The sequence below is a fragment of the Zalophus californianus genome, chromosome 1, assembly GCF_009762305.2.
Source record: "Zalophus californianus isolate mZalCal1 chromosome 1, mZalCal1.pri.v2, whole genome shotgun sequence".
Classification (NCBI taxonomy): domain Eukaryota; kingdom Metazoa; phylum Chordata; class Mammalia; order Carnivora; family Otariidae; genus Zalophus; species Zalophus californianus.
In genome coordinates, this window is record NC_045595.1 from 161,700,543 (window position 1) to 161,727,802 (window position 27,260).

Consider the following 27,260-nt stretch of genomic DNA (forward strand, 5'->3'; position numbering starts at 1 on the left):
TTACCATATCAGCACTGAATTATGTATACTTACTAGAAATTCATGGGTCTATTAACAAAGTAGACTCTGATAATATTTAACAATTCTGCTAGATTTTATCAAAAGAATTCCAAAAATTCCTTGAAGTTGAGATGTGAGATGTTTTGATCTGTATGAGTAGTAACTACTTCAAGGCTTAAAAAAATATGAAAAGGGTAGTTTGTAGGAATAAGCTAAGACATTTGGGATGGGAGTTCCTTAAAAATCAAAATTTTATCTATTATTGATCTGATTATATGTCTGCTAGGTAAGCAGCAACAGCCATTCCTGGTGACTTTTAAAGTAGTAAAGTAGGTGCTCTGTGGCTCTAACACTCCAAAAGTCTTTATTTCCCAAGTCTGAGCTCCAGGTAGACAAGAATGGCTAGGACCATGAGATTAGACTCAGGTTATACCATTATTATGTTACTATCTGTGTTAAGGGTGAACAAAGTATACTGATTATTTGGTTTTCTAATTTTCCATTAATTTCTTCCATTTTTGTATTTGTTCAACTTCTTGGCAAGGCCCCAAAATGAACATACCTAGACACGGGTAGCCAAAACATTATTTTACCCCAAAGAAAAAAGTTTGCTTAGGCAAACTTCAGGACTGATGGATGATGGCTGGAAAATCTTTGTAAAAGTTATCAGAAACTGAAGATCCTTCCTGCCCCAAAAGATCAGAGCGTTCACTGTCTATCTCAGCTCTTGCCAATTTGCAAAAATCATTATTAACACTGTCTGGCAGCTTATATCAGAAAGCAAGAACCCTGCAATGTATACCCAATATCCCTCCTTATAAACCTGCCAAAATCGGAAACACCCTTGTCAAAATTAGCTTGTCAGAAGTAGGTTTTTAATTCTCTTCAGATCTATCCAGTCAGTTACTTCTGGACTTACAAAACAAACCTATAGTATATTAATTTGTTTTCAATATCTGGAATGTACCTACAATGAATACACACAGGTTAGGATTTACCTGGAAAAAAAAATCCAGATATTAAAATACCCATCAGTTTCAGTTTATTTACAGGTAGCACTGCCAAAATCACGCTGTTCAGAAACGTAGCTAGAAATCCTTGGAAGGAGCACATTTACTACTAAGCAAATCTTCCAAAGTGAAATATTTTCAGTAATGTTGCCATTACTGTTGTTAGCCAATAATGAAAAAAAAAAAGGAAACAAGACAGAATGTTGAGACATGACACAGGTAGAAATGATAATCAAGCAGGGAGTGGAGGACACAATATGCACTTGACTCACACCACCAATGACAAAGCCTATGATACTCAAATCCAAACTGATCTACCAATGTAAGAACACTGAAGGCCCCTCATTACCTCAGGAAGAAGTATGTTTGTAAGAAAGATTTAGTTGAGAAGGTAGGTCAAGCTTTTGGTTATGAAGAGTTTTTGGTCATAAAATTAATTGGGTGTATTAACTTTGATTTCATCAAAAATAAGATTAATTTTCATCAGCTCCTATGTGTCTGGGGGCTGAATACCTATATATAGTGACTACACATCTGATCTTCACAGAACCCTGAAATGTAAACACTACCGTAATCCATTTTAAAGAGAAACTGAGGGTTAGAGAGTTCATATTGCTAACAAATTAATAAAAGCAGAAACTAAGGCCCAAGTTTCACCAACTGCAAATTCCATGTTCTTTCCACTATGTCCCATTAAGTGCAATATTTAACTTTATATAAGTGTGGTGTTCAATTATGAGCTGAACTAAATAATGTGTATAAAGACAAACACTCAGAAACAAAACTATTTACATGGTCTTACTGGTTAGTAAATGATACTGCAAAGATAATTAATCAAAACATCTTAATATTGCATAATACACTATGTCGTCAGTTTTTGCTAAGGGAATCCATTTGTTCAACAAAGCAATTCAGAAAAATGCCAGGTACTACACGTGGCACTGATATGAACAATAATTAATATGTGTCTAAATGCTCTGTAAAGCTTAATGATTTTGGAAGTCTCCAAATTTTTTTTAGCACATGTTATCTAAAGCAATAAATCTGAGAATACACTGAAAATACATGAATAGCAGTTCATTTATGGATTAATGCAGGTATTACTATAATAAAAAAATTAGATTAAAAAAGTAAAAAATTTCAATATTTGTTCCCACACCCTGACAGTTTCACATACCCCAAGGTATGCATATTCCACTTTGGACACCACTTTCTTAGAAAATGCATTCACATTTTAATTCAAGAAACAGGTATCTACCCCTTCCATGAACTTAATAATATTTTCTGAAAGACCAGAAATTTAAAAATGACATATGCAAAGGACTTTGCTCTGTTCAAAGTAGGTCTTCAATAAATACTAGTTATAATTAAAAATGATTACTGTACCTTAATTTAAAATAAAATTATGTCATTTATCTTTATTTACAAAATTGGATTCAGAAACAATGGACTATACTTATACATATATTTTTTTAAAAACGCAAACTTCTGATACTAGGATATGAAATTAGATTTGAAAATGGGGTAAAAAAAAAACACTTATCCAAATTATCCAAACCATGTACTTAAGACTAAAGTTCAAGTCTGTAAAATGTATAAAAAAAATCAGGGATTGTTTGAAAAGTGAGTTAATTTTATGGTTTGGCAAATCACTTAGAGATTTAGGTGAATTTTAATACTTGATTGGGAAAAGAAACAGGAAGAATTGAAAAGAGAATAATTTTAGCTTACTTAATAGGTTCTTTGCCTTTGTGCTGAAGGTAACATTTCTGAAAAATAAGAGTGGGAAATTCTATAGACTTTGTTTTCTGGCTCTGTGTAAAGGGAAAAATTGATTTAATATTCATATTTGAATCATCTTAACCACAGTAAAGACAAGGTATCTAAATGACCCCCTGCCTAGACCTCTGCGAATTTTCTGCCACTAGATTTCTTTGCCTTGAATCTTGACAATCTGGGCCAATGGAACTTTTGTTCTACCTGTTTATTCCTACAGTCTCCTACTTTACATTTAGCCTCATGTCCCCACTGAATGGAAGCCCCTCAAAGTCAGGGATTTTTTTTTTTACTCCTTCTGTTATATCCCCAGTGCCTACAACAGCACCTGGCACACTTTAAGCACTCACTACTGATTTAGAGAATGAGAATCCTTCTGCACACTGCAAGTCCTCTGAAGGACTCTGCCAGCCTAGAGTCCTCCTTTAGAGGTCAAAAGCAGCCCACATACTACCATAAGACTGATCCCTGCAGATAACCATGGAATAAAGACAGGGCCTGTCCTCTGGCAACTACTTCTCCGTGTTGTTTGTTCCTCTAAATATTTAAGTACCCTATGGTTCAGTCTTTTCTATCCATACTCACCCTTTACCATTTAGGCTCAAGGCTTTAAATTTTTATCTTCAGTCTTAACCTCTCCATTAACTACAAATAATACTATTCGACAGCCCACTCAGCATCTCCTGGATGTCTAGTAGACACTGCAACATAACTGAAACTGAGCTCTAGATATTGCCCTCTACCCACAAAATGGCTGAAGCAAAAGGTCAGCCAAATCAGGTCTAGATCAGATTAACTGCAGTCAGCCCAGAAATAAATGCTTATGGTTTTAACCACTGAGTCTGAGGTGATTTGCTACACAGAAGATACTGAAGAGTATGCCATACTATCCAAAATTCCAACACTCCATCCTGACTCTGATACCTCCTATCCCTCTTCCTTTTCTTTTCCTCCACAGCACTTACTGTTACATTCATATATTTTACTTACAGGTCTTATTTGTTGTCTATATGTTGCATTAAAATAAAAGGTCTAGTTGGGTAGAAATTTTTTGTCTATTTGATCCACTGCCATAACCCCAGAACTCAGAAATGTACTTACCACTCAAGCACTCATTAAATGTATGGTGGGTAAATGAACAATTAGACCTGTGTTCACACTTCTGGTATAATTTTCATACTATAATATTTAGTATTCTAGAAACTCTGCACTTCTGTCAAAAATTTGTATCTTCATTCAGGTTGATTTATCTAACAGGACGTCAGCCCTGGTCATGAGACATTACAAATTTCCATTTTACTCTTCAGTACTGAAGATATATTAAGTTTTTCCAAAAGAAATAAAGGAGATAGGCAGCCCTAATACTGAGTTGTAAGATCCTAAGCAAGTTTTTTTAAACTCCCTTTAATGTGTTTCTGGAACTACAAATTAAGAAAAATATCTATGCAAATATAAAGGACAGCAATAAAAATTTATGGAGAAAAGGGATTTCAGGCCAAACCTTGAAGATATTGATATTTTGCCCTAAAAAATATGTGTTCCTAAAGCTAATCTATTTTTCCGAACAGCACTTATTCTGGTTTGTCTAACAGAACCTAGCTCTTTGAATATGAAGGAATATTAGTATTTTAAAAAAACTATCTGGTTGGTTAAACTAATTTACCTTTTTTTTTAAGTGAAATACAGATGCTCACCTTAGCTAGTCTTCTTAAAATATGTGGGCATAAATAAATGTTCTTTATGAAAATATATATAGTATGTAAATATGCTAACCTGTAACTTTTAAAAACTATAAGAATAAAGGAAAAATTTGCATATGGATGGAATAAACATAAAAGTAAAATTAATGATTCTAAAAAAAGAAAAACGAAAATAAAACAAAGTTGGTTCTTAAAAAGTTGAATAAAATAGACAAACCCTTATGAATGGAATAAACATGAAAGTAAAATTAGTGAGTCTGAAAAAAAGAAAAACAAGAATAAAATCAGAGTTGGTTCTTGAAAAGCTGAATACATCAGACAAATCCCTAGAAAGCCCAAATAAGAAAAAATACAGATAACATTACAATGAAAAAGTTAATTTAAAACTACAATGAAGAGATTAAGAGAAATACTAGAATACTGATGAACTTTATATCAAAAAATCTGTAAATCTGAAGAAATAGTTGCATTAAAAAATTACTATTTCCAAACTTAACTAAAGAAAAGGTAGAAAAAAGGTATCAGATCTATAACCATTTTACAAATTCAAATATTTTCTAAAGATATACCATTAAATAAGGTATCAAGCTTGATTTTATAGGCCAGTTGTATTCAATCTACACGGATCAGATGATTCCAATGTGAATCTCATTCTATAGTATAGAAAGTAGAAAAACTTCTGACTCATTTTTCAAAAGTAACATATAACCCAAATTCCAAGAGAACTAAAAAAAATTAATGAAAAAATTTCAAATATAAAATCCTAAATAAAATATTTGCAGCACAGCAAATACAAGGTTTATTACTATTACCTGTACAACCTTGGGCAAATTATTTCACCTCTCCTTAGTTTTTTCACCTGTAAAATGGAGATCATAATAGTACCTAATGCATGAACTTGTTATGAAGATTAATCAGTAAGAATAAAATTCTTAGAATAGTGCTTGACATATAACAAATGCTAAGTGTTAGCTACTATTATCCCAAGAACAAAAAAGCAAAACAATACATTGCATTATCATGTTAAAGTGGAAAATGAGATCTATAAACAAATATTTGATCATTTTTTAAGTAGACATTTTGGAAAATCTTTAAATAAAACAGGTATAAAGGGCAATCTCCTAAACATTTGAAAGGCTGTTTATTACAAGTCAATAGCACAAATTATACTAAGTGTTAAAAGACTGGTCATTCCCATTCAATTAATAAGACAAAGATGTTCAGTATCACCATAATTATTCCATTTTTTGGCATGCATTAATGAAATAAAGCCAACAAATATTGGAAGAGATGAAATTATTTGCAGATGATATGCACCTAGAAAGTCTAAGAGAGTAAGCAAAACTCTATTAAAATTAATAAGATTTTAGTCAGGGTCTGGATAAAAGATGTATCAAAAATCAGCTTTTATCACAGCGGCAATACAAATTAAAATTTTAAAGGAGAAAAAGAGAACCCACTCACATTAACAAAAATTATATAATGCCCTGGAAGAAACTTAATACAAGACTATATGATAAATTATATAAAATTTCACTGAACATAAACCACAACATGAATACTATTAACTACCTCAGCAATATCTGTATCTTCTCAGTCACCCAAACTAGAAACTTGAAATCCCTCTTCATATCTGAAATAAGAGTCACTATGTCCTGCCTATTTCACTTCATATATATTTCTCAAATTTGTCACCTCTTTGTTACCTCCACTTCAATTACCCTGGTAATCCTTTGGAGAGAGAGCAGCAAATTAAACATTCTTCTTCCTTCTAACCTTATCCATCTCAAAATCCTAGCCCACCCAGCTGCCAGAGTAATCAACCAAAAGCACACATCTAAATAGATCAGGCCCCATTTTAAAACTAGAAATCACCTCCAAATTCAAGATCAAGAATAAGGTCTTTAGTTATCTGGACCAAGCTTCATCTCATCCTCCTCCTTCCCCCCCTTTCTGGTGCCTAAAATAAGGCTCTGTGTTTCTCAGTATTAGGATATTGGAGTATTTCTGCTTAAATACATGAGGGCTTCTCACAGACACCATCATGGTACATCCTACTAAACTTCCAACATCAATTTTTTAAGGTTTTTTGAGAAAGACATTATTTTATATTAAAGTGACTATTTTCCAGAAGAGAATGCAAATTTTATATAACTGCTTAAGTTAAAATGCAAGATTTTAAAGAAAGACGGCATTTACAACTAGCAGCTTGGACCTTTTCCCTTGGCTCAGAATGAGTATGAATATGACGCATTTGTTATTATTAGTGAAAAGTCTAACACTAACCGAACTGTTATCACTGCATTTGCCAATGAACCAAGAGGTAACTAACACCTGCTGAGAACTAATTATGCCAGCCAACTGCTCTAAATTTTTTAAGTTAATTAACTCATTTTATAATGGTTTACACCACCTGACATGACCTCATTTTTACTGCTACTCTCACCCTTGCTCTCTACTCCAGTCATAGTGGCATCCTTGCTGTTCCTGACAAACGTCATGGTCCCACTTTAGAACCTCTTCTCCTGGAGAGCGTGGCTCTCTCCTTCAACAGCTTGAAGCACTTCCTCAAATATTACTTTCTCTTTCCTGACCTCCCAATTCTTTTCTTCCAATCACCATTACTCTCAAAGAGTAATTCAGCTAATTTTTCTTTCTCCATCTCTCTTCTTTCTTTCTCCTGTCACTTCTCCTTACTGTTTATTCCCCCTACCAGAATGTAATTTACGTAACAGGATTTTTTATTCACCAAATCTCTAGTGCCTATGACAAGTACCTAGTACACTGTAGGCTCTCAATTATCTACTGAATTATTTATTGACCTTATCTTATTAAACAGGTACTACTGTTAGCCGGATTTTATCTAATGAAGAAACTGAAGCACTGAGAATCTGCCTCACGGCCACATAGTAAAAGGTGGAACTAGAATTTTAAGTACACAGTCTGGCTTCACTCTTTAAATAACTGCATGGTGCCTCTAACTTACATGAATTCCCTATATACTACCTATTTAGTACATTTCCCTAATTAGACAGTTGCTTCCCCGCAGGGGATACTTCATCTTTGTTCTCTCATGACTTCTAACCCGTTTTACAATCAATAATTGTTTACAGAATGAATGCATAGATACATTACCCAGTTATTTTTACATGTATGTCTCAATTGGCTAGATTGTAAGCTTTCAGATTTAATTAAAAAATATAAAAAGAAATCCTGCCTTTAAAAATGTAGTGATGTAAAAATATTTTCTTTGAATTGACAAAACATGATTAATGACGAATGGTTTAATTAAGAGAACATGTACCCTACTCTTACAATTTTCTCCAAACTGGTTTTTAAAGCTTAATTCAACATTAACATACGTTAAAAAAAAAAAAGCTCCAGAACCAGCTTCTCAGTTCATTATATACACATGCACAATAATTATCTCTTATCAAAAACTGCAAACGACAGTGCCATGTTCAGAGACACCGAGATTTAGAAAACATTCGATCATGCCAGATAAAAATAGATACCTTCACTTACAAAAACTGACGCTAATAAGAACACCCTCCGCAGCAATACCTGGCCCAGAAGTCACCAAGAGCTAGCTTTCTGTAATAAGTTTGGCGACTACCTTAAGGGCATGACTACCTTGCCACAGAATCCCAATGGTCATAGGCTTACTCTGAAAAACAAACATTCCTGGGTAGAAAGGGTGGACATAGGAGAGATTTTAAAAAGAGGCCCCTCCCAGGCCGCCTCAAAATCTAGAGCCCAAGATTCTCCTCAGAGCTCCTCACCGTGTCTAGACTAGGGGAAAGCGACCATTTCTCAAGTAGCGGTTCACGCACAAAAGAAAAGCCGGCCATCCAACTTGAAGGCCGAAGGAGCAAACAGAAACTCAGAGCTCTGACGAACAAGGACCCTCTTCCGCCTAACCGCCCCTTCGCAAGTTGAGCCGCAATCACATTTCTCGCGAGATTTATCGTCTCCACGCGATCTCGAAGCTAAAACCTCGCGGCTTTTCAGCTAAGCGAGGACACGATGGGTAGTGGGAAGGGGGCTCTGGAAGCACAGCTCTCAGCCACCTTAGTGAACCTACAGACCTCCTCGACCCTCCTCCGCACTTCTCCCCTTTTTCATTGCGAGCAGCTCCCCAGAGTGCCTAGGGACTTCCGGAGCTCTACCGGAACCGGAAGCATCGGGAGTGAGAGGGTGGAGCTGAAAAATCAAAAAAAGCGCGGCGAAAGCTGGAGGCCGGAGCTGGCAGGTGGTGGCCCCCAGAAGGGGTTGAGGAGGGTGCCAATGGACTCTACCGCCTGCTTGAAGTCCTTGCTTCTGACCATCAGTCAGTATAAAGCCGTTAAGTCGGAGGCGAATGCCACCCAGCTTTTGCGGCACTTGGAGGTGAGGGGCTCCAGGGTGAGGGCCTAGACGGGCTTCCTTGTAGAAATCCTTAGTTCACGGTGCGGCCAGGGTGTAGCTGCCCCAGCCTAGGAAAGGAAGGACTGCTCCTCGCTCCCTCAGGTGTCTTTTTGTATTAGTAAGGAAGGCGAGTGTCAGCCTTGAATTCCCACCCATCTTCTTACTCTTCCCCAAGTCCCTCCGCGTTCAGCTGACTGCAGCTAGAGGGAAGAGTGACTACTCAAAGTCCTAGGAAGACGGGAAGGTGTGACATAAGGTTGGGGAATTTAAACTGTGTTTGGGATTAGTAGAGGAGAAAGTTCGGAGCTCTGTTTTCCTTCGTATCTTTGGTTTTTCCATCGCAACAGAGCTCTTACAGAATAGAATACACAGAAATTCTCGGGGGTGGAGGTGGTGGGGAGTGACGATTGTTTTATTCCTTGTCCCTTAGGCAGTTTACAGTCTGAACCAGTTGCTTACGGCTTTTCTTATATATTTTGTTATATTAATTCTATGATATAAAAGCTAAATTACCAAAGATTAGCAAAATACATACTACGGAGAAAAGACGATTGTGAATGGTAGGGGAACATCAGTCTTTGGTGATACTGGAGTGCATTAAATATGCCTTTGTTTCTCCAGCTTCACCGATGCTTCTCCTTATGACTTCAGTGTCCACCCTTCCTGAGTACATTTTCTTTTTTCATTCATTATTTCAACAAATCCCTGCAAACCTAATAATTGAGGTGTTAGCTGTTAAATGCTAAGGCTTTGCTTCTCAGAATAGAACAATGTGCTGGTGGGCTCCAGAAGCCACTGAATGAGCAGTTTTATTTAAGAAGTAGGAATACAGCATTTTGAATACTAATCTGAAACATTACTTCTCTTTGAAAAAAAAAATGATATGCCTTGAATCTGAGAGCCATGTTATAGTGAATTGAAGGAGACTCAAAGAAATTTAAGGCTTAGAGACTGACTCCTGGATACTACATTCCCGAACTTTTAAGGGTTATACTGAAAACTTCTGCCATTTAGAGAGATAAAGTACATATAGTACATAATGTGCATTAATCTTAAGTGAAGAGTTTGAGTTTTTAACATACGTGTACAATAAGTAGCTACCGCTTGTTCCACGATACAGAACATTTCCAGTTCCCTATAAGGTTTTTTTCAATCGTCCCTTCTCATAACGTTCAGATAAGTGGACTCATAAGATATGTACTTTTGTGTCTGGCTTCTTCCGTTCTATAAATCTGTGAAATTTATTCATGTTGCACATGTGCTAGTACTTCATTCTTTTTTATTGCTGTGTAGAATTCCACTATATAAATGTACCGCAGCTTATGTACATTCTGTTAATGGGCAATTGGGTTTCTAGGTCTGGGTGGAATTTTGAATAAATCTGTTATAAACATTTTCATACCTTTTTTGGATATATGCTCTCATTTATATACCTAGGAGTGGGATTGTTAGGTCTTATGGTAGGTTGATGTTCAGTTTCAGCTGAACTGCCGAGCAGTTTTCCACAGGTTACACCATTTTTACCCTCCTATCAGCAACACATGAAATTTGCTGTCACTTATCCTCATAGATCCTTGGTGTTTTCAGATTTTTAAATTTTAACCATTTTGGTGGGTGATGTTAATGGTGAATATCTTTGTGCAAAATAGGTGTTACATCTGAAGATACAAAGAAATAGTTACCATGTGAAAGGAGATGATTCATTTTGCTATTCTGCTGCACTTCTGCAGTATTTTTTCTTTATAGCCCATGCAGGACCTGAGCTTTGAATTTGTTTATGATTGGCAGAGCTGAGCTGGTCTCATTCTTAATGGTTTTTTATAGCGCTAATGTTACATAATGGTTATGAGCACGGATTCAGGAACAATGAATTTCAATTATGCTGCTGTCTTGGTGTATGCCTCAGTTTACTTATCTGCAAAACAGCACCTAGCTTACAGTTATTATGAAGATGAAAAGAATTAACATATATAGAACAATGCTTAGGCCAAAGTAAGTACTAAAATATTAGTTATTACTGAAATAAATTCTATTTGCATGAAAACATTCAAGTAAAGAAGAAAATTTGTAAAGCGATTTTACATTTTACCTTGTAATAAATATTACATGGTAGAGTTCTTACGTTGTTGAAATACAGGTCCCATCCTAAGGGAAATTGTATTTAAAGCAGAAAATGTCTTAATCTCAAAGGTGTAGCTTCATAAGTAGGCAAAAGGGCAATCGGAATATTCCTTACCCTCCAAATACTACTATCAGTATGCAATTTCACCATTGGACCTGTTTTTTCTGTCTTTTTAGACTTTAATGTTAAAACATGCTCCTTGGGAACAGATATCCTGAAGCTTTTTTTTTTTTAAGATTTATTTATTTTAGAGAAAGAGAGGGAGAGTGAACACGAGCGGGAGCGGCTCAGGCAGACTCCGCGCTGAGCGCAGAGCCCAAAACGGGGATGAATCCCACGACCCTGAGATCATGACCTGAGCTGAAACCAAGAGTCAGACGCTTAACTGACTTTGCCACCCAGGTACCCCAGATATCAGCAAAGTTTTAAAAGAAATACATCTGGGCGAGGAAATAAAAGAGAGATACAGAAAGAAAAGATTATAGGGATGCTAAAACAGCCTGTTCAGACCTTACCTTTTTTAAAATAAGAGTGTTTGCAACAGATTTTATCCAATTCCCCTAAAGTAACTAATTGTTTTTCCGTCCTTATAGAAAAGATACTTTTCTTTATAGAAAAGTTAGGCTTTTAATAACATTCAAAAAGCCTTTTGAAAATACCTGGCTGTCGAGATGCCCAGATGGCTCTGTTAGTTAAGCATCTGACTCTTGATTTCTGCTCAGGTCATGATCTCGGGGTCCTGGGATCAAGCCCCCCCATCGGGCTCCGCACTCAGCGGGAAGTCTGCTTGTCTCCCTCTTCCTTTGCCCCTCTCCCTTCTCGCTCTCTCTTTCTCTCTAAAATAAATAATAAAAAATCTTTAAAAGAAAAAGAAAATACCGGGTGCCTGGGTGGCTCAGTCATGATCCCAGGGTCCTGGGATCGAGTCCCACATTGGGCTGGCTCCCTGCTCTGCAGGAAGCCTGCTTCTCCCTCCCCCACTCCCCCTGTTTCTGTTCCCTCTCTGGCTGTGTCTCTCTCTGTCAAATAAATAAATAAAATCTTAAAAAAAAAAAAAAATACCTGGCTGTCTAACTACTGTTTTGGCCTTCAATCTCAGCTTTACCTTTTCACGTGGAAAAGGGAAGCATGGTTTATAGAGTTTTAAGAAAGGAGTAAAATAACCTTTTATTAAGGTTGTAGAGTACTATAATTTATTCAGCTACTCTCCTTTAACTACTCAGTTACTCCTATAACTACCAAAATAATTTTGGTTATTTTGGAATAACCAAAAATAAAATTTGTCTATTCATGACCTGGCTACTTAAAAGCTTTTTTTTTTTTTTTTTAACTTCCATGTTTGTGATCTCTAACTTCTGGGCTCAGCTACTGTCTTTGGAGGGAGCAAAAGGAGTAACCACATAGTTAATCCCATAGCTAAGCCTTTGGATTTAGCTACTTTTCACTTTGTATTGCCTCCCCCAAAATAGGTGGAGTGCATGTACTGGAACTTATTTACTCAATAAATATATTGCAGTAGAGTGTTGATTTATACCCTATACCTTCATAGCGTGTTCAATGTAGTAAAGAGGATAAATACTGCTAGGTGGTCAAAGTTTGCCAGCTCATAAAATAAAAGTATAATGGGCTATAGGATAGTTTAATAGGCAAACTAACCTAGCTGGTGAAAGAGGGTTAGTGAAAGCTTCATGAGGAAACAAATTAAAACTTGGATCTGAATGGTTACATTAGCTAGTGAGAAAAGGGATAGGTAATCTTCCAGGCAGAAGGAATAGCATTTGACTTTTCTAAATTGGAAAAAAGCATGGCAGTGGCACTTTGGAAGAACTGCATTCTTATTTGAAATGGAGAAGGGATGGAAATTGCCAATTCTTAACTAACACATTTTAATTACTATTTTGTAGGTAATTTCTGGGCAGAAACTCACACGATTGTTTACACCAAATCAGATATTACCAAGTGAATGCTTGAGTTGCCTTGTGGAGCTACTTGAAGACCCAAGCATAAGTGCACCACTGGTCTTAAGTATCATCAGCTTGCTGTCTCAATTAGGTAATGTATTTCCTTTCTCTTTTTCATTTTTTAGAAGATGTTGCATTTAATATTTTTGTAAGGGCAGATTGAGTTATAGTATCTTTTGAAGAATGATTCACATTCAAAAGATTTCATTGCAGGACCTTTCAGAACTTTTTGCATTGTGGATCCCTTATAAAAAGAATATTATATGCATCCTTTCTTAAAATTATTGGAACAAAGAATCTGAAGCATAGCAAAGGTTCAGGGGTCTACAGAAAAGAAAGCATCTTGGGAAATGCTGGCCTACTTTTGAATTTAGAAAAATACATGCACATAATGCCTGTATTAAATACATCACTCAGAAAAGTCATAGCTAGTGATAAAAAAAAAATCATCCTTTTTTGATAGACTGAACTCTTTTTCTATCTTTAGTTTTTAAATTTTCATTTCATGGGTACTTTTTTTCTTGATGTGTGCTTGGAGAGTGGAGGGGAGATAATTCTGTGTGTGATGATAAAATTAATGCATGCTTATTATAAAAAAAAACCCAGTGATCCAGGAATATTAACATAGACTATCATGCAGTGGAACTTTCTGTGATGATGGAAATGTTCTATATGTATTTTCCATTATAGTAGTCATTAGCCACATAGGACTATTGAGCATTTGTAGTGTGAATAGTAGACTGAAGAAATAAATCTTTAATTTAATTGATGTAAATTTAAAGAGTCATTGTGGCTTAGTGTCTACCAAGTTAGCACAGATACAGAGTAAAATAGAATGTCTTTACTCATCACCACCAACTCTTATCATTTCCACTTTGGTAGATAATATTTCTTAATGGTTTGATAGGTGTCTTTCTAGATCTTTTTCTATGCTATAACAAATTATTTTAGATCAAATAAATTAACAAATACTTTTTTTAAGATTTTATTTGTTTGAGAGAGAGAGAGCGCCTGGTGGGAGGGGGGTGCAGAGGGAGAGGGAGAAGCAGGCTCCCCTCTGAGCAGGGAGCGCAACTCCCAGGCTTGATCCCAGGACCCCCAGACTATGACATAAGCCCAAGACAGACAAGCAACTGAGTCTCCCAGGTGCCCAGTTAACAAATAATTTTGGTTGTTTTTTTAAAAAATGGTATTGCAGAACATCAGATTTTTTTTTTTTCACTTAACATATGTTAGCTATCTTTCCATATTGGTGTCTTTTTAATATCTGCCTTGTACCATATTGTAGACTACTATAATTTATTCAGCTACTCTCCTAATGGTGGGTACTCATGTATGCTCTTTTTCAAGTTTTTGTTATCAGAATCAATACATTTTTATGTATTTTTGCTCAAATATTAGTGTATTTCTGTTGAATTAATTCTCAGATTTTCAGGTCATTTTTCAATTTGATAGTCATTATTAAATTACTTTCCAAAAAGGCTATGCTAATTCTAACATCCGCCAACCTTTTGTATGAGAATGACAGTCATTTTCAACATTTATATTAGAAATTTTTAAAATGAACGTCTTTTTATTTTATTTTTTTAAGTTTTATTTTTTAGTTAATAGACTTTAGAGCAGTTTTAAATTACAGAAAAATTGAGATGATTATCTTTTAACTGCAAAACTTTTCTAAATATGTAAAGCAAGTTTTCTCCTTTAATTTAGTCCACATAGAAAAATCATTTGCTTATTGACAAAAAAGGAAAAGCTCATACTCCCTTTCCTTTTCTAGCTCATACTATTTCTGTGATTATACTTCTGAATTGGAAGGTAATTATAAATATAATAACCATATCATACTTGATATTTTTATACATAGTAAATTTAATATGAAATAAACTTAAAATTATTTATCTCTTATCCATGAAGACCATATATAAAAGTGATATTTGGTGCCATTTTATCTTAACTTGCAGCTGTAGACAGTGAAACCAGAGACTGCCTTCAGAATACATATAACCTGAATAGCGTGCTAGCAGGAGTGGTTTGTCGGAGCAGCACTTGCCATAGTGATTCTGTGTTTTTGCAGGTATACACACCTCCACGGTACTCTTCACTTAATACTTGTTTTTCCTTCTTTATTTGCAGATCAAAATTGACAGTATATATTGTAAATTGCTAATTTATACTATATATGCCGACATAATCCTGCATGAATAGGACAGTTCTCACCGTTAATAAATTTAAGAGCTGGTCAATCACACATGTACTACTGTTTAAAAGTTTCTAGAGAAGGGAAGTTTATCCACATCTAGCATTATTTTTGAAGAAAAGCAAATCTACGTTATAACTGCTTTGACAGACTTATAAACACAGATGTCAACATTTTGAGATGTAAGCTATTCGTATTAAAATTGCAAATTAAGTTGCCATCTAGTCCCAATCTGTTGAGGAAACATTCCACAAAAAATGAAAGCTATAGATTTAGTCTGTTTAGCATGACTCAAAGCTCTCATACAGATATTTTGTTGAACCTAAAATGCCATCAGTTGCAAGAAGGAAAACATCACCAATTAAACTGACATGCTGTTTTAAAGATGGCAAAATATGAAAAAATACATCTTAGAATTCATGGAATATGTATATGTTTTAGCTTGCATGTATGTTTAAGATGTTTAAGTGAACCAGGTTGATGACAAGATGCTCTGTTTGAGATAGATTGTATAGAAATGTGTGGAATTAGGAGATGAACCCTAAAATTCTTAGTAGTCTCATTACTTTATGTTTAAAGAACAGAACCATTTTAAGAAATAGAAAAGTTCTTGCTCTAAACTCTGCTTCCTAAAATGGTGACATGCTCAGAATATGCTTAGAAGTCCATGATTGTAAGCATGCAATAGGTTTTTATATGTTTATATTCATTAGTATTTTCTTATTCTTAGTGCATTCACCTTCTGCAGAGATTAACATACAACATCAAAATTTTCCATTCTGGTGCCAATATAGATGAGTTAATTACCTTCCTGATAGATCATATGTGAGTATGCAACCAAACATGTAACCAAATAATCTGTTGATTTTTTTTTTTAAATAAAACTATGTAATAGTTTAGTTTTTCTTAGATAATATTTTCCAACTTTTTAAATTCAGTGAGACTCCAATTCTTGTTTACTCCTTTTAGATGATTTTAGGGATCAAATGGTATAAAGCAGCTTTAATTTTCATAACAAAAATTTATGAAATGAATTGATTTGAACAGAAGAACTATTGAAACTGAAAATTTTATGCTTATGTTTAATCTTGGTAGGAGAATATACTGACGAGATAGCACATGGTCATTCTGACAATTATTTCCATATTTCTGTGCTATAATTGAATATATCATGTAGTTTCCAAATATGAAATGAATGGTCAATATTATTCAAAGCTTGACTGTCTTCACATGTTAATCATTTTTACATATAAAAAGGAGTTTAAATGTAAATTACCATAAAATGGAATAATTTAAAATGAATTTGATGCTTTTATCTTTTATTATCTTCCTTAAAACAACAGTCAGTCTTCTGAAGATGAGTTAACAATGCCTTGTCTAGGATTATTGGCAAATCTTTGTCGGCACAATCTTTCTGTTCAAACATACATAAAGACTTTGGTAAGTTTTGCATAAAATCTTTCTTATTTGTGGTGAGCTCTATGCTTAAAGAGAATTATATCCATGTTTTTCTTTAAAAAAAAATTAACAAGAATTCTCATGTCTCATCCAGCTGACTCATCAAAGTTAAGGAACAGATTGACACATAATTAACTAGAAGTATTCCAACCTTTGCACATGTTGTATTTAAGATGATAAGTATTAATAAAAATGTTGAGTACTAAAAGTTTTCCTTCTCAATAGCATCCCATTATTTCTTATATTGAATAATACAAGAAATGCTAAATTATTTTGTGCTAATAGAAAGGACAGATATCACTGGCAATCCCATTTACCTCAGATTTTACATTTCCACAAAATCAATGGCAGCTCCACCAGAAAGATCCATGAATAAATGACTGCAACAACTACCAGCACTTGTAATGAGTGAAGGCACACAAATGAGGTTAACTGAACCACCGTTAGAAATATGTCAAATCAAGAAAGTTCATTGATTCTTTAAGGTACTTTGTGAACAATTCCCCTGCTATGCAGTATCCAATATTACCTGTTTAATTTCAAATTAAACAATATCTCATTTGTTCTGTACTGGAGGTACTTTGGAGGTGGAAGTTCTCTTGAGCCATGGAAGTGTTTGAATAATTTCTTAAGTTGATAAGGATGTTTAATAGAAGTTTACCTACTCTGTGCAAGATACACTTTCTAAACCAAAATATAAACCTAATAATTTTTATTCTAATTTATTTAAAAATTTTTTTCTTTCTCAGAATAATGTGAAATCTTTTTATCGAACTCTTATAAGCTTCCTGGCCCACAGTAGTTTAACTGTGGTTGTGTTTGCCCTTTCAATTTTATCCAGTTTGACATTAAATGAAGAGGTTGGGGAAAAGGTAAGTATGATTTTTTTTATTTTTGAAAATAGTTCTGAAATTTATATTCTCTGATATTTTAAGAGTCATTGAGACTTTGTTTAGAATGGTGTCAACTTAAATTTTTTTGTATAATATACTTTTCCTAATTTGTTTTTAAGCTGTTCCATGCTCGAAACATTCATCAAACTTTTCAGCTAATGTTTAATATTCTCATAAACGGTGATGGCACATTGACTAGGAAGTATTCAGTTGATCTACTGATGGATCTCCTTAAGAATCCTAAAATTGCTGATTATCTTACCAGGTATGGCTCTCTGACAAATTTTAAGACTTATTTTGTTTTGTTTTTCTTTTCAATGGACCAAGATATGTTTGTAATTAATAAAACTGCCTTTTCAGAGTTAGTAAACCTGAATTCTACTAATGGACAAGGGACTCAATTGAAATGTTTTGATGTGCTTTACTCCCATTCTTTTTGCTTTTCTGGCCTGAAATGTACAAGTATAAGAACATGGGGGGTGAGGGGGTGTGTTTCAATCTTTGTCTTAAATAAGCTTGTATCACTGTCTAAAATGTACACATCTTGATTAATCTTTTCCAGCGCCAGATTTAAATCTTGAACATTACAGTTTTTGGGAAAATATTGTTATTATAGGGACATTTATGTCAGTATATTTGTCTTTTCTTTTTTGCATAAAAATGAATAACATTTTCCTCATTATGTGCCTCTGTTGTGTCATAAGGTAAAATGAGAACATATGTTTATATGCCCACTCTATCTCAGTGGCATTTCATGTGATCATTTATCTTTTGAGATCAGTTAGCAACTGTTTTCCAAAGAGCTTGTGGCTGTTTAATACTTTTATTTTTTAGAGAGGGATGGGGAGAGCAAGAGAGTGGGGGAAGGGCAGAGGGAAAGGAGAGAGAGAATACTAAGCAGGCTCCACACCCAGCGCAGAGCCCAAGACAGGGCTGGATCTCACAATCCTGAGATCACGATCTGAGCCAAAATCAAGAGTTGGACACTTAACTGGCTGAGCCACCCAGACATCCCCGGCCTTTTTATATCTTAAGTTTTCCCCAATGCCTCAGCCACTTTGTAAGGTCGTAGGTTAGGAAATTGGAGAAATTGCTTCAAAGAGTTCAATTAATCATTCACAAATGAGAAGACAATTATGGAGCCCCTGCTGTGGTCAAGTACTGGGGGATGTGGGAGTGTTAGTGGAGATAGGAATTTGAAGACATAGCCCCTAATCTTTGAAAAACATGGAACCAGAAATTGTACAAAACATAGTCCCAAATTTTAAGGAATGTAGAATCTAGACGTTAAAAAAACAAAAGCTAACCACAAGGGCAAGGTTGACCACTACCCATATGGCTAACTGATGTTTTACAGAACCAAGAACCATTCACATTAGTGATGAAGGATATTTGGAAAAAGGGCAGGCAGGGACAAGGGGCCCCTACCTAAGAGGAAAGGATTTTACACCATCCTAGAAGGAGCCCTCCACCCTTTCCCACGTGATAGGTAGATGACAAAAACCTGACTGGGTGACAGGCTCATGGAGAACTAATCAGATTAAAACAGCCCTCCAACAAGCCCATAAAAACCCCTAGACTTAGAAACTCCAGTGGCAACTCTCTCAGGTCCCCTCCCTCTGCTGGAGCTTTGTACTATCACTCAATACACTTTGCTTTGCTGTCCATCACCCTTTGTCTGGTCTGGCTCTTCATTCTTTGAAGCAGCCAGGACCAAGAACTGCGGGCACTAAAGGAAAAGAAATCCTACAACATTAGCATTTCATTTTTTTTCTTTTCTTAAGCATAGGTGGATAAGAAATCGTTCTTCCAGAGTGCGCTTCCTTTACTTGTCTTCCCTGTATCTGTTCTAAGAGTCCTCCCAATATACTCTTGTGTAATACCCATTCTCGCCACCAAATGGTGCTTGTTTAACAACTTCTAAGTAAACAACAAAGGATATACCTCTGCAGGAGGACCAAAATATAACCTGATTTAACATTTGTAAGTGGTTGCTTAATCACTTCTCCTGTAAATCTCTCAGTTCCATTATCTGTTTTCTTTTTATCTAGCCTAAAACTCCAGAATCACCTCTGGAAAGGAAATTATGTTTAATTGTGTTGTCTTCTTGTTTACTTGCTATACCATTTAGCAAAATGTTCCTGAATCTATTCCAAAGTCTAATTTAATGTCTGGGTTCCTAATCAAAACCTGAGAAAAATCACACTTTATGAATCTGTATTCTACATATTCACTACCTCTAACTTTATCTGGGCAGTACTTCTCATATTTATTCCCAGCTTTCTTTCACATTTCCTACAGTGGCCCTTTCAAATATTTACTACTTTACTCTTGCCACTTTTCAGTCAGAAGATGACCTTATCTTTGTTTCACAGAAAAAAAAAAAAGCTGAATCCCATCTGATTGGAGTTCTTTCAAATTTTTGCTCTTAAACCAAATTACTTGTGTTTATACCAATTCTTAGTGTCATCTTGTTTTGCTCAAAGACACATCCCTTTATTCTGTGCATTAAATCTCATTCTGTCCTATTTTTTCAACAGTATCTTTTGTCTCTTCAATGTCTCTCATTCCATTGACTCCCGTCATTTATATTTGACTTTCAACATTTCCCTCAACCATATGTCCCTTCTAAAATCTGTGATCTCCCATTGCATTTAAGGTAAACAAAATCTCAGTATAGCCCTCTAAAATATGGCCTTTGGGAACCTCTCAGCCCTGTTTCTTTACATTTTCTTATGTACTTTTGTCTAATCACTTCAGACAGTAAATAGAATCTCCAACTTGCTAGAAATGTCTTTTGTGTATCCATGTGCTCTTCCCTCTGAATACTGTCGGCTTTATATGTCTAATTCCTGTTTATTTTTTAAGACTCAAAGGTGGGAAACCTCATCTGATCAGGCCTGCCACACTGAGTCTGGATTCGATATTCATCCTCCTAGCATTCTATGTATTTTTCCATGATAGTGTTATTTTACATTATATAATATTCTATGTATCTGCCTTCATTCTTAGACTGTTAGGTCTTTCACAGAGCATCATTGTCCCAAACACAGGATGCGCTAGTTACATAGACAATAATGTGGTTGGTACCTCTAGTAGCTCTTAAGAGTTCTGTAACACAGAGCCCTGTGCCTTACCTCTGTATCTGCAGAACCTGATATAATGCTTAGCTGTTATAAGTGCTTTATAAATAAATAGCTGCCTAATTTATTAGAATATTTCATGTTCTTTGAATTTTTACAAACTGAACATAGCTTTAAAAAAAAAAGCAATCGAAGTACTGAAAGTTTCAATGACATTTATTGCCACAGGAATCATTGTTTTTGTTTTTTCACTGTTCAATAAATAACAAAGCCAATTTATGTATATCATAGTGGTAGAATGTTTCAAGTTGTAAGTAGAAATTTTGCAGACTGTTCTATAATAGAAGCTCAAAATAGATGAAAGAAAATACACTTAAATTTTATATTTATTTTGTATATAAATCCTATTTGATGGATCAATTTCATGATTATCATTTAATGTATATTTTTATTTTAAACTTAGGTATGAGCACTTTTCTTCATGTCTCAATCAAGTATTAGGTCTTCTTAATGGAAAGGATCCTGATTCTTCTTCAAAGGTGTGTAAAAACATGACTTTTTGTTTTAAACTTTTAAAAACTGTAATATGCAGAAAAATCTTAAGTGTGCAGCTCTCTGAATTTTTACAAATTGAACACAGTCATATAACCATTATATAGATCAGAAAATAGAGCATTACCAATACTCTAGAACCCTTCTCAAGTCTTCATTCACTGGTACTAAAAATTGTTTCACAGTGCCTGATGTATGTATACCGTGACACAGCGATTCTACTCCTAAACCACATAGCCAAGCCAAACATGTCCATAAGCTCATCAAAAAACATATAGACAATGTTAAATAGAAAATGCAGTTTTAAAAATGATACTATTTTCTGATTTTTTAAAAATGTCAGATGTTTAGGAGATAAATCCAACAAATCCAACAAAACACACACGAAGTCTCTACTCTGAAATTACAAAACATTGAGAGATATAAAAGACCTAAATAATACAGATATACCAAGCTCATAGATTTGAAGAGTTTCGAAATCATAGCAGGTTTTAGTGTTTTTTTGTGTTTATATTTGTTTTGGTTTTGGTGTATGTGGACATTGGGAAAGTCTAAAAATAACTAGTGCTATCCTGAAAAAAATGAACAAAGTTGGAGGACTTCTAATACTACCAGATACCAAGACTTACTATAAAGCTGCAATAATTAAAACAGTGCAGTACTGTCATAAGGATAGACAGCCCCCTGAAACAGTACAGTTTAAAACCATACCATAGCATATAGTCTCCTGATTGATAACAGTGCAGTTCTAAAAGTATGGTCATTTCAATAAATGATACTGAGTCAGTTGAATAGCCACTTGGGAAAAAACAATTTTGTTTCCTACCTCACATCAAACGTGAAAATCAGTTCCAGAAAGATTGTAGATCTACATGTGAAAGGTAAACGGTGAACTTATAGAAAAAATGCCTAACAGAATATCTTTACAGCCTTGGGATAGACAAAGATCTTAAATAGGAAACAAAAGCACCAACTATACAGGAAAAAAGTTGGATTAAGTTGTACTGTATTAAAATTAAGAGCTTCTGTTCACAAAAAGACCACTGGTAACACGGAAAAGGTATCTACAATACATATATCCAACAAAGGACTCTGATCTAAAATATATTTATTTTTCATATGTATTTAAAAACATGTATATATAAATCAAAGAAACACTGAACCCAAGAGATAATCTGAACAACAACAAAAAGAATTAGTCAATAAATACGAAATGGTTATTCAACTTTATTAATCTATAGGGAAATGCAAATTTAAATGATAATGTGATGCTACTATGTGCCCACCAGGTGGTTAAAATTAAAAATGAATAGCATCAAATATAGATAAGAATATAAAAAACCCATAAGGTTGTAGTACTCAGGGACTGAAAATTGGCACAACCGCTTATGAAAATAGGTATTACCTAGAAATTCTGGACACGTGCATAGAGTATGAGCTAGCGATTTCACTCTTAAGTATTTACCCCAAATAATTAAATATATATGTTCACCAAAAGACATGTATAGCTGTACTACTCCTTTTAGGCAGGAATTAGAAACAATCCAGATGCCATCAGTAGTGGAATGGGTAGATAAATTGTGATACATCTATACATTAGAGTACTACACAGCAATTAGGATGAGTGAAGGGCAACTGTGTGCAATAGTATGGATGAATTTCACTAACCTAATGCTAAGTTAAAGAAATCAGATGGAAGCAAGGGTATATATACACTGTAAGGTTCTATTTATATATAAAGTTCCATGTGACTTGTTTTATATAAACTGGCAAGCTGATTAAAAAATTTATATGGAAATGCAAAGATCCAAGAATAGCTAAGATAAAATTAATCTACAGTGTCAGAAATCTGACGGAGAGGAGTGTTTGAGGCATTGTCTGGGCGGGGACGCAAGGGACTCCAGGAGTTTTGATAGAATTCTTCTTCTGGTTGCCAGTTACACCGGTATGTTCACTTTGGAAAAACCATCCACCTTTGTAATAGTGATTGATTAGTTTACTTCTGTACATTATGCTTAAGTGTATATTGAGAAGGTATTTTCTTATATGGGTATAATATGTCTCTGGTAAGAGGAAAGAGAAACTGAGAACGTTTCTTGCCTTCAGGGAGTGTAGCTAGAGATCAGGCTGCTTTGTTTGGCCATGGAACCAAGTAAATGTATTACTTATTCATAAATAAGTACTATAATTTATATTTGAAAATGAATAAATCAAAGATTATCATTTGTTACATAGTAAATGCTAATGGGCTGAATTCCATTAAAATCAAATGCCATCAAGTTGATCAAAACACAAATCCCCATTATGTCATTTATAAAAATACAGATAAAGGTAGAAAGTAAGTGGATAGGCACAGAAATGCCAATAATTTTTTTTAATGATAGGTTAGGTTGGTAGTATATGAAATGAGATAGAATTTAACTTAGCTAATAAATAGGTTGGTGTGGGATGTTATGTGATGTTATAAAGGCCCAATTTATGAGGTAAAGAACTGAGGTAGAATAGAGGAGCTAACAGGTATAAAGTCAACAATGTGCAAACAATGTGGAAATAGCCATACTTAAGGTTTTAAAGCTTGGGAATACCACTTTTCAGTATTATCCTAAAGTATGCTTTATAGGAATTCTTGAATCTCAGCATGATAGCAAGTGTTTGTAGTTTCTAATTTTATTTTTTAATTTCTTCTTTCATTGTAAAAACAAAACATCTGTGCTTTGAAAAAAAATTAAGTACTATAGAAGGCATATGATATTAGTTGAAGTTGCCCTCCTTTCTTTGCCTCTCATAGTCCTGCTTACTAGGAGTAAATACCATTAACAAATTTCTTTGTAACCTTATAGTACCTAATCCCGCATTTTGAAAAATATTACTGAAAGAGAAATTGGAAGCTTTCTTTAATTTTTGTTTTAGAGTATCTTTAAAAATGTGTCATTTTCAGCTTCATCACTTGGTTGCTTTGTACATTAAAGGCCAATGAAATTGACATTTAACGAAGACTTTATATTGCACAGGTTTTAGAATTACTTCTTGCCTTCTGTTCAGTGACTCAGCTGCGCCACGTGCTCACTCAGATGATATTTGAACAGTCTCCATCTGGCAACACCATTCTGGGAAGCCGTTCTAAATGTTTAGAACCTACTGTGGCTCTACTTCGTTGGTCAAGCCAACCTCTGGATGGGTCAGAAAACTGTTCTATTTTAGCCTTGGAGTTGTTCAAGGAAATATTTGAGGTAATATAATGATAGACAAATTGACTTTTCCATTTAATGATTCTCAGTGAAGAGTTTACTTTCAAAAACGTCCACAATAAACTTCTAATTGTTTATACACTTTAGGAAAACTTTTAACCAACTCCCTTTCATTCAGCTACTGAATTTCATTTTTTTGGGCAAAGTCAGGAACATTGGTGTTTTCTTCTTTTGCACCGAATAGCTTATATATACTCCTTTCAGTGTAATAAGTAAAGGTATTAGCTGAGATTTGTACAGCTTGTTGTTGTCTGCCTATACTTCTTGCAGTAGTCACATTCTCTTTCACCATCTTGGTAGATACTGTCTAATTTCTTTATTAGCCTATTAGTGGATTAATATAGCAACATTTGATTCAGTCACTAAGATGGAGTGGAACATGCCAGACACTGCTAGGCAATTAGGATACAGACAAAAATTCTTTCCCTAGAGGCCATTACATTCTGGTAGATTCTACTATCTAGATCATTTAGCATTCTCTACTATTGTCTCTGTTTTTGTACCCATTTTGCCTACCACAATATCTTAGAGTATTTCCCCTCATGACTGGATCCTATGCACAAACAAAAATGTATATGAGTGTTTAAATATATTCGTCAAAGGTGACGCATAAATTACTTTTTTTTCTGTTTTAATTTTTTTTTTATTATGTTATGTTAGTCACCATACATTACATCATTAGTTTTTGATGTGGTGATCCACGATCCATTGTTTTCGTATAACACCCAGTCCTCCATGCAGTATGTGCCCTCCTTAATACCCATCACCGGGCTAACCCATCCCCCACTCCCTCCCCTCTAAAACCCTCAGTTTGTTTCTTAGAGTCCACAGTCTCTCCTGGTTCATCCCCCCCTTCATTTTTCCCTTCCTTCTCCTAATGTCCTCCATGCTATTCCTTAGGTTCCACAAATAAGTGAAACCATATAATTGACTTTCTCTGCTTGACTTATTTCACTTAGCATCATCTCCTCCAGTCCCATCCATGTTGATGTAAAAGTTAGGTATTCATCCTTTCTTATGGCTGAGTAAAATTACTTTCTGTTTTATGTTGGTATTGACTGTTAACCAGTTTTAGCATTTAAAAAACTCTTCAGGATTCTTGATGGGAATTATTCATAGTTGTAAAGTATTAAGACCGGTGGTGGTTATTTAATTATTATAATTTCACTTAGCAAGTTTAGGATACTGGTTTTCAAATCATGGACACAGTCCACCAGAAAGTCTTGTTTGTAGTTGAATAGCTTAAAACCTTATTGTTCCATTTAAGAAAAAAGTCATCATAGCCATCAAAACTGGATAAAAGAGTAGGTTTTAAATAGGAGACACAGGTCAATTAAATACTGAAGTAATTATAAGAGATTTAATGAGAACATTGCTGCTTGGTGATGACTGTGTCTGCGTTCTGTATTCCATCCCTATTTTTCATCATTGGTGGTGGTTAATTCTCCAGGACATTATAGATACTGCTAACTGTTCCTCAGCTGACCGTTTTGTGACCCTTCTGCTGCCTACAATCCTTGATCAACTTCAGTTCACAGAACAAAATCTAGATGAAGCCTTATTAAAAAGAAAATGTGAAAGGATGGCCAAGGCCACTGAAGTTTTGTTAAATATCCTTTACTGTTAAAACATGGAAACTAACCACTCATTTTTTTCTAGCATTACCTTTACTGCATTTTTGTTTTTATTTGTAATTTTGTCACTTCTCATGCTCATATATCCATTCAGAATTACTGAATTGGAGTTTAAACTATAGAACTAATTCTCAATGTGGAGTCTATAAAAAAGTTGTCCAGAATTTTTCCCTTATTTTTCTGTGTAAAACTTTAAAGAATATTTTCATTTCAGAATGCTTTTAAAACTTGATTTGAACATTTTTACTGCAATTTGAGGTCAAGAGATACATTCTTAAAATAACTGCTGTGTTACTCTCGAATGCTAATTGCTATCTCTGGATGATTTGTTGTGCCATCTTTGGTTCAGTGTATCAGGGACTAAAACATTGGTAGAATCGTTAGTATTTTAGCTTTATATTATAATTTTTACTGAAAATTAAAGCCTCCAGAAATGTTTTAATAAAGATGATATCATACTAGGTTATTAAAAAAGACAAATATTATCAAGACAAATTCATTCATTACAAAAAAAGAAAACCTTGAGTTCAATTAGTGTCACTGCCTAACTTCCATATTCAGATTTTCTTAGATCTTTTCTTTTAGATCTTAGCTTTTTTCTTTTAGATCAGTTGATTCTAAGTCTTTATGAAGCCCAAGTCCCATTTTTAAAATATTTCATTAATGCGTTTTTATTATTATCAGCAAGGAGCCATTATATCTCAACCAGATCTTTTATATTTACCTGGTCAAGTTTCCTTATATCTCAGCAACAAGAATTTGCTCAACTTCTTCCGGCCCTAGAGCAAATTCCACATCTATTTACTCGCTTCTTGGTGTTTCTGCTCCTTAATTTTCCTCTTCCCTACAGCAGTGATTCTCAATCCTGATTATGTATTAGAATTACCTGGAGAACATTTTAAAAATCCTGACACCTGAACCTTACTTCCAGCAGTTCTTTTTTTTTTTTTTTTTTTAAGATTTTATTTATTTGACAGAGAGTACAAGCAGGGGGAATGGCTGACAGAGGGAGAAGCAGGCTCCCCGCAGAGCAGGGGGAGCCCGATATGGGACTCTCCCAGGACCCTGGGATCATGACCTGAGGCAAAAGCAGTCGCTTAACCAACTGAGCCACCCAGGCACCCCACTTCCAGCAATTCTAATTTAATTGGAGTAATGTGAAACCCTGGTGGGGGGTGGGGGAAGATGCTGATTGATTGATCAAACCGCCCACGTGATT

General features: G+C 34.8%; 2 protein-coding genes across 14 annotated transcripts in view; one reads left to right on the top strand and one right to left on the bottom strand.

The window, feature by feature from the left end:
- DZIP3 (DAZ interacting zinc finger protein 3) overlaps window positions 1–8,634 on the bottom strand; it is a 94,910-nt gene extending 86,276 nt beyond the window's left edge. For 2 of the 13 annotated variants that reach the window (XM_027583435.2, XM_027583434.2), the window contains exon 1: window positions 8,269–8,425. The gene's annotated coding sequence lies outside the window, so the exon portion shown is untranslated. Of the gene's footprint in view, window positions 1–2,741; window positions 2,780–6,058; window positions 6,078–6,181; window positions 6,198–8,268; window positions 8,435–8,574 lie in introns of those variants that run through there. The other 11 variants (XM_027583431.2, XM_027583425.2, XM_027583437.2 and 8 more) reach the window with 9 other exon arrangements.
- Window positions 8,474–27,260, top strand: part of CIP2A (cellular inhibitor of PP2A) — a 38,452-nt gene continuing 19,665 nt past the window's right edge. The window contains exons 1-10 of the mRNA XM_027583439.2: window positions 8,474–8,875; window positions 12,920–13,067; window positions 14,938–15,050; window positions 15,904–15,998; window positions 16,517–16,613; window positions 17,381–17,503; window positions 17,644–17,789; window positions 21,071–21,146; window positions 24,171–24,389; window positions 25,858–26,017. Of these exons, the coding sequence (XP_027439240.1) occupies window positions 8,513–8,875; window positions 12,920–13,067; window positions 14,938–15,050; window positions 15,904–15,998; window positions 16,517–16,613; window positions 17,381–17,503; window positions 17,644–17,789; window positions 21,071–21,146; window positions 24,171–24,389; window positions 25,858–26,017 (1,540 nt within the window). The 5' untranslated portion in view covers window positions 8,474–8,512. The remainder of the gene's footprint in view (window positions 8,876–12,919; window positions 13,068–14,937; window positions 15,051–15,903; window positions 15,999–16,516; window positions 16,614–17,380; window positions 17,504–17,643; window positions 17,790–21,070; window positions 21,147–24,170; window positions 24,390–25,857; window positions 26,018–27,260) is intronic.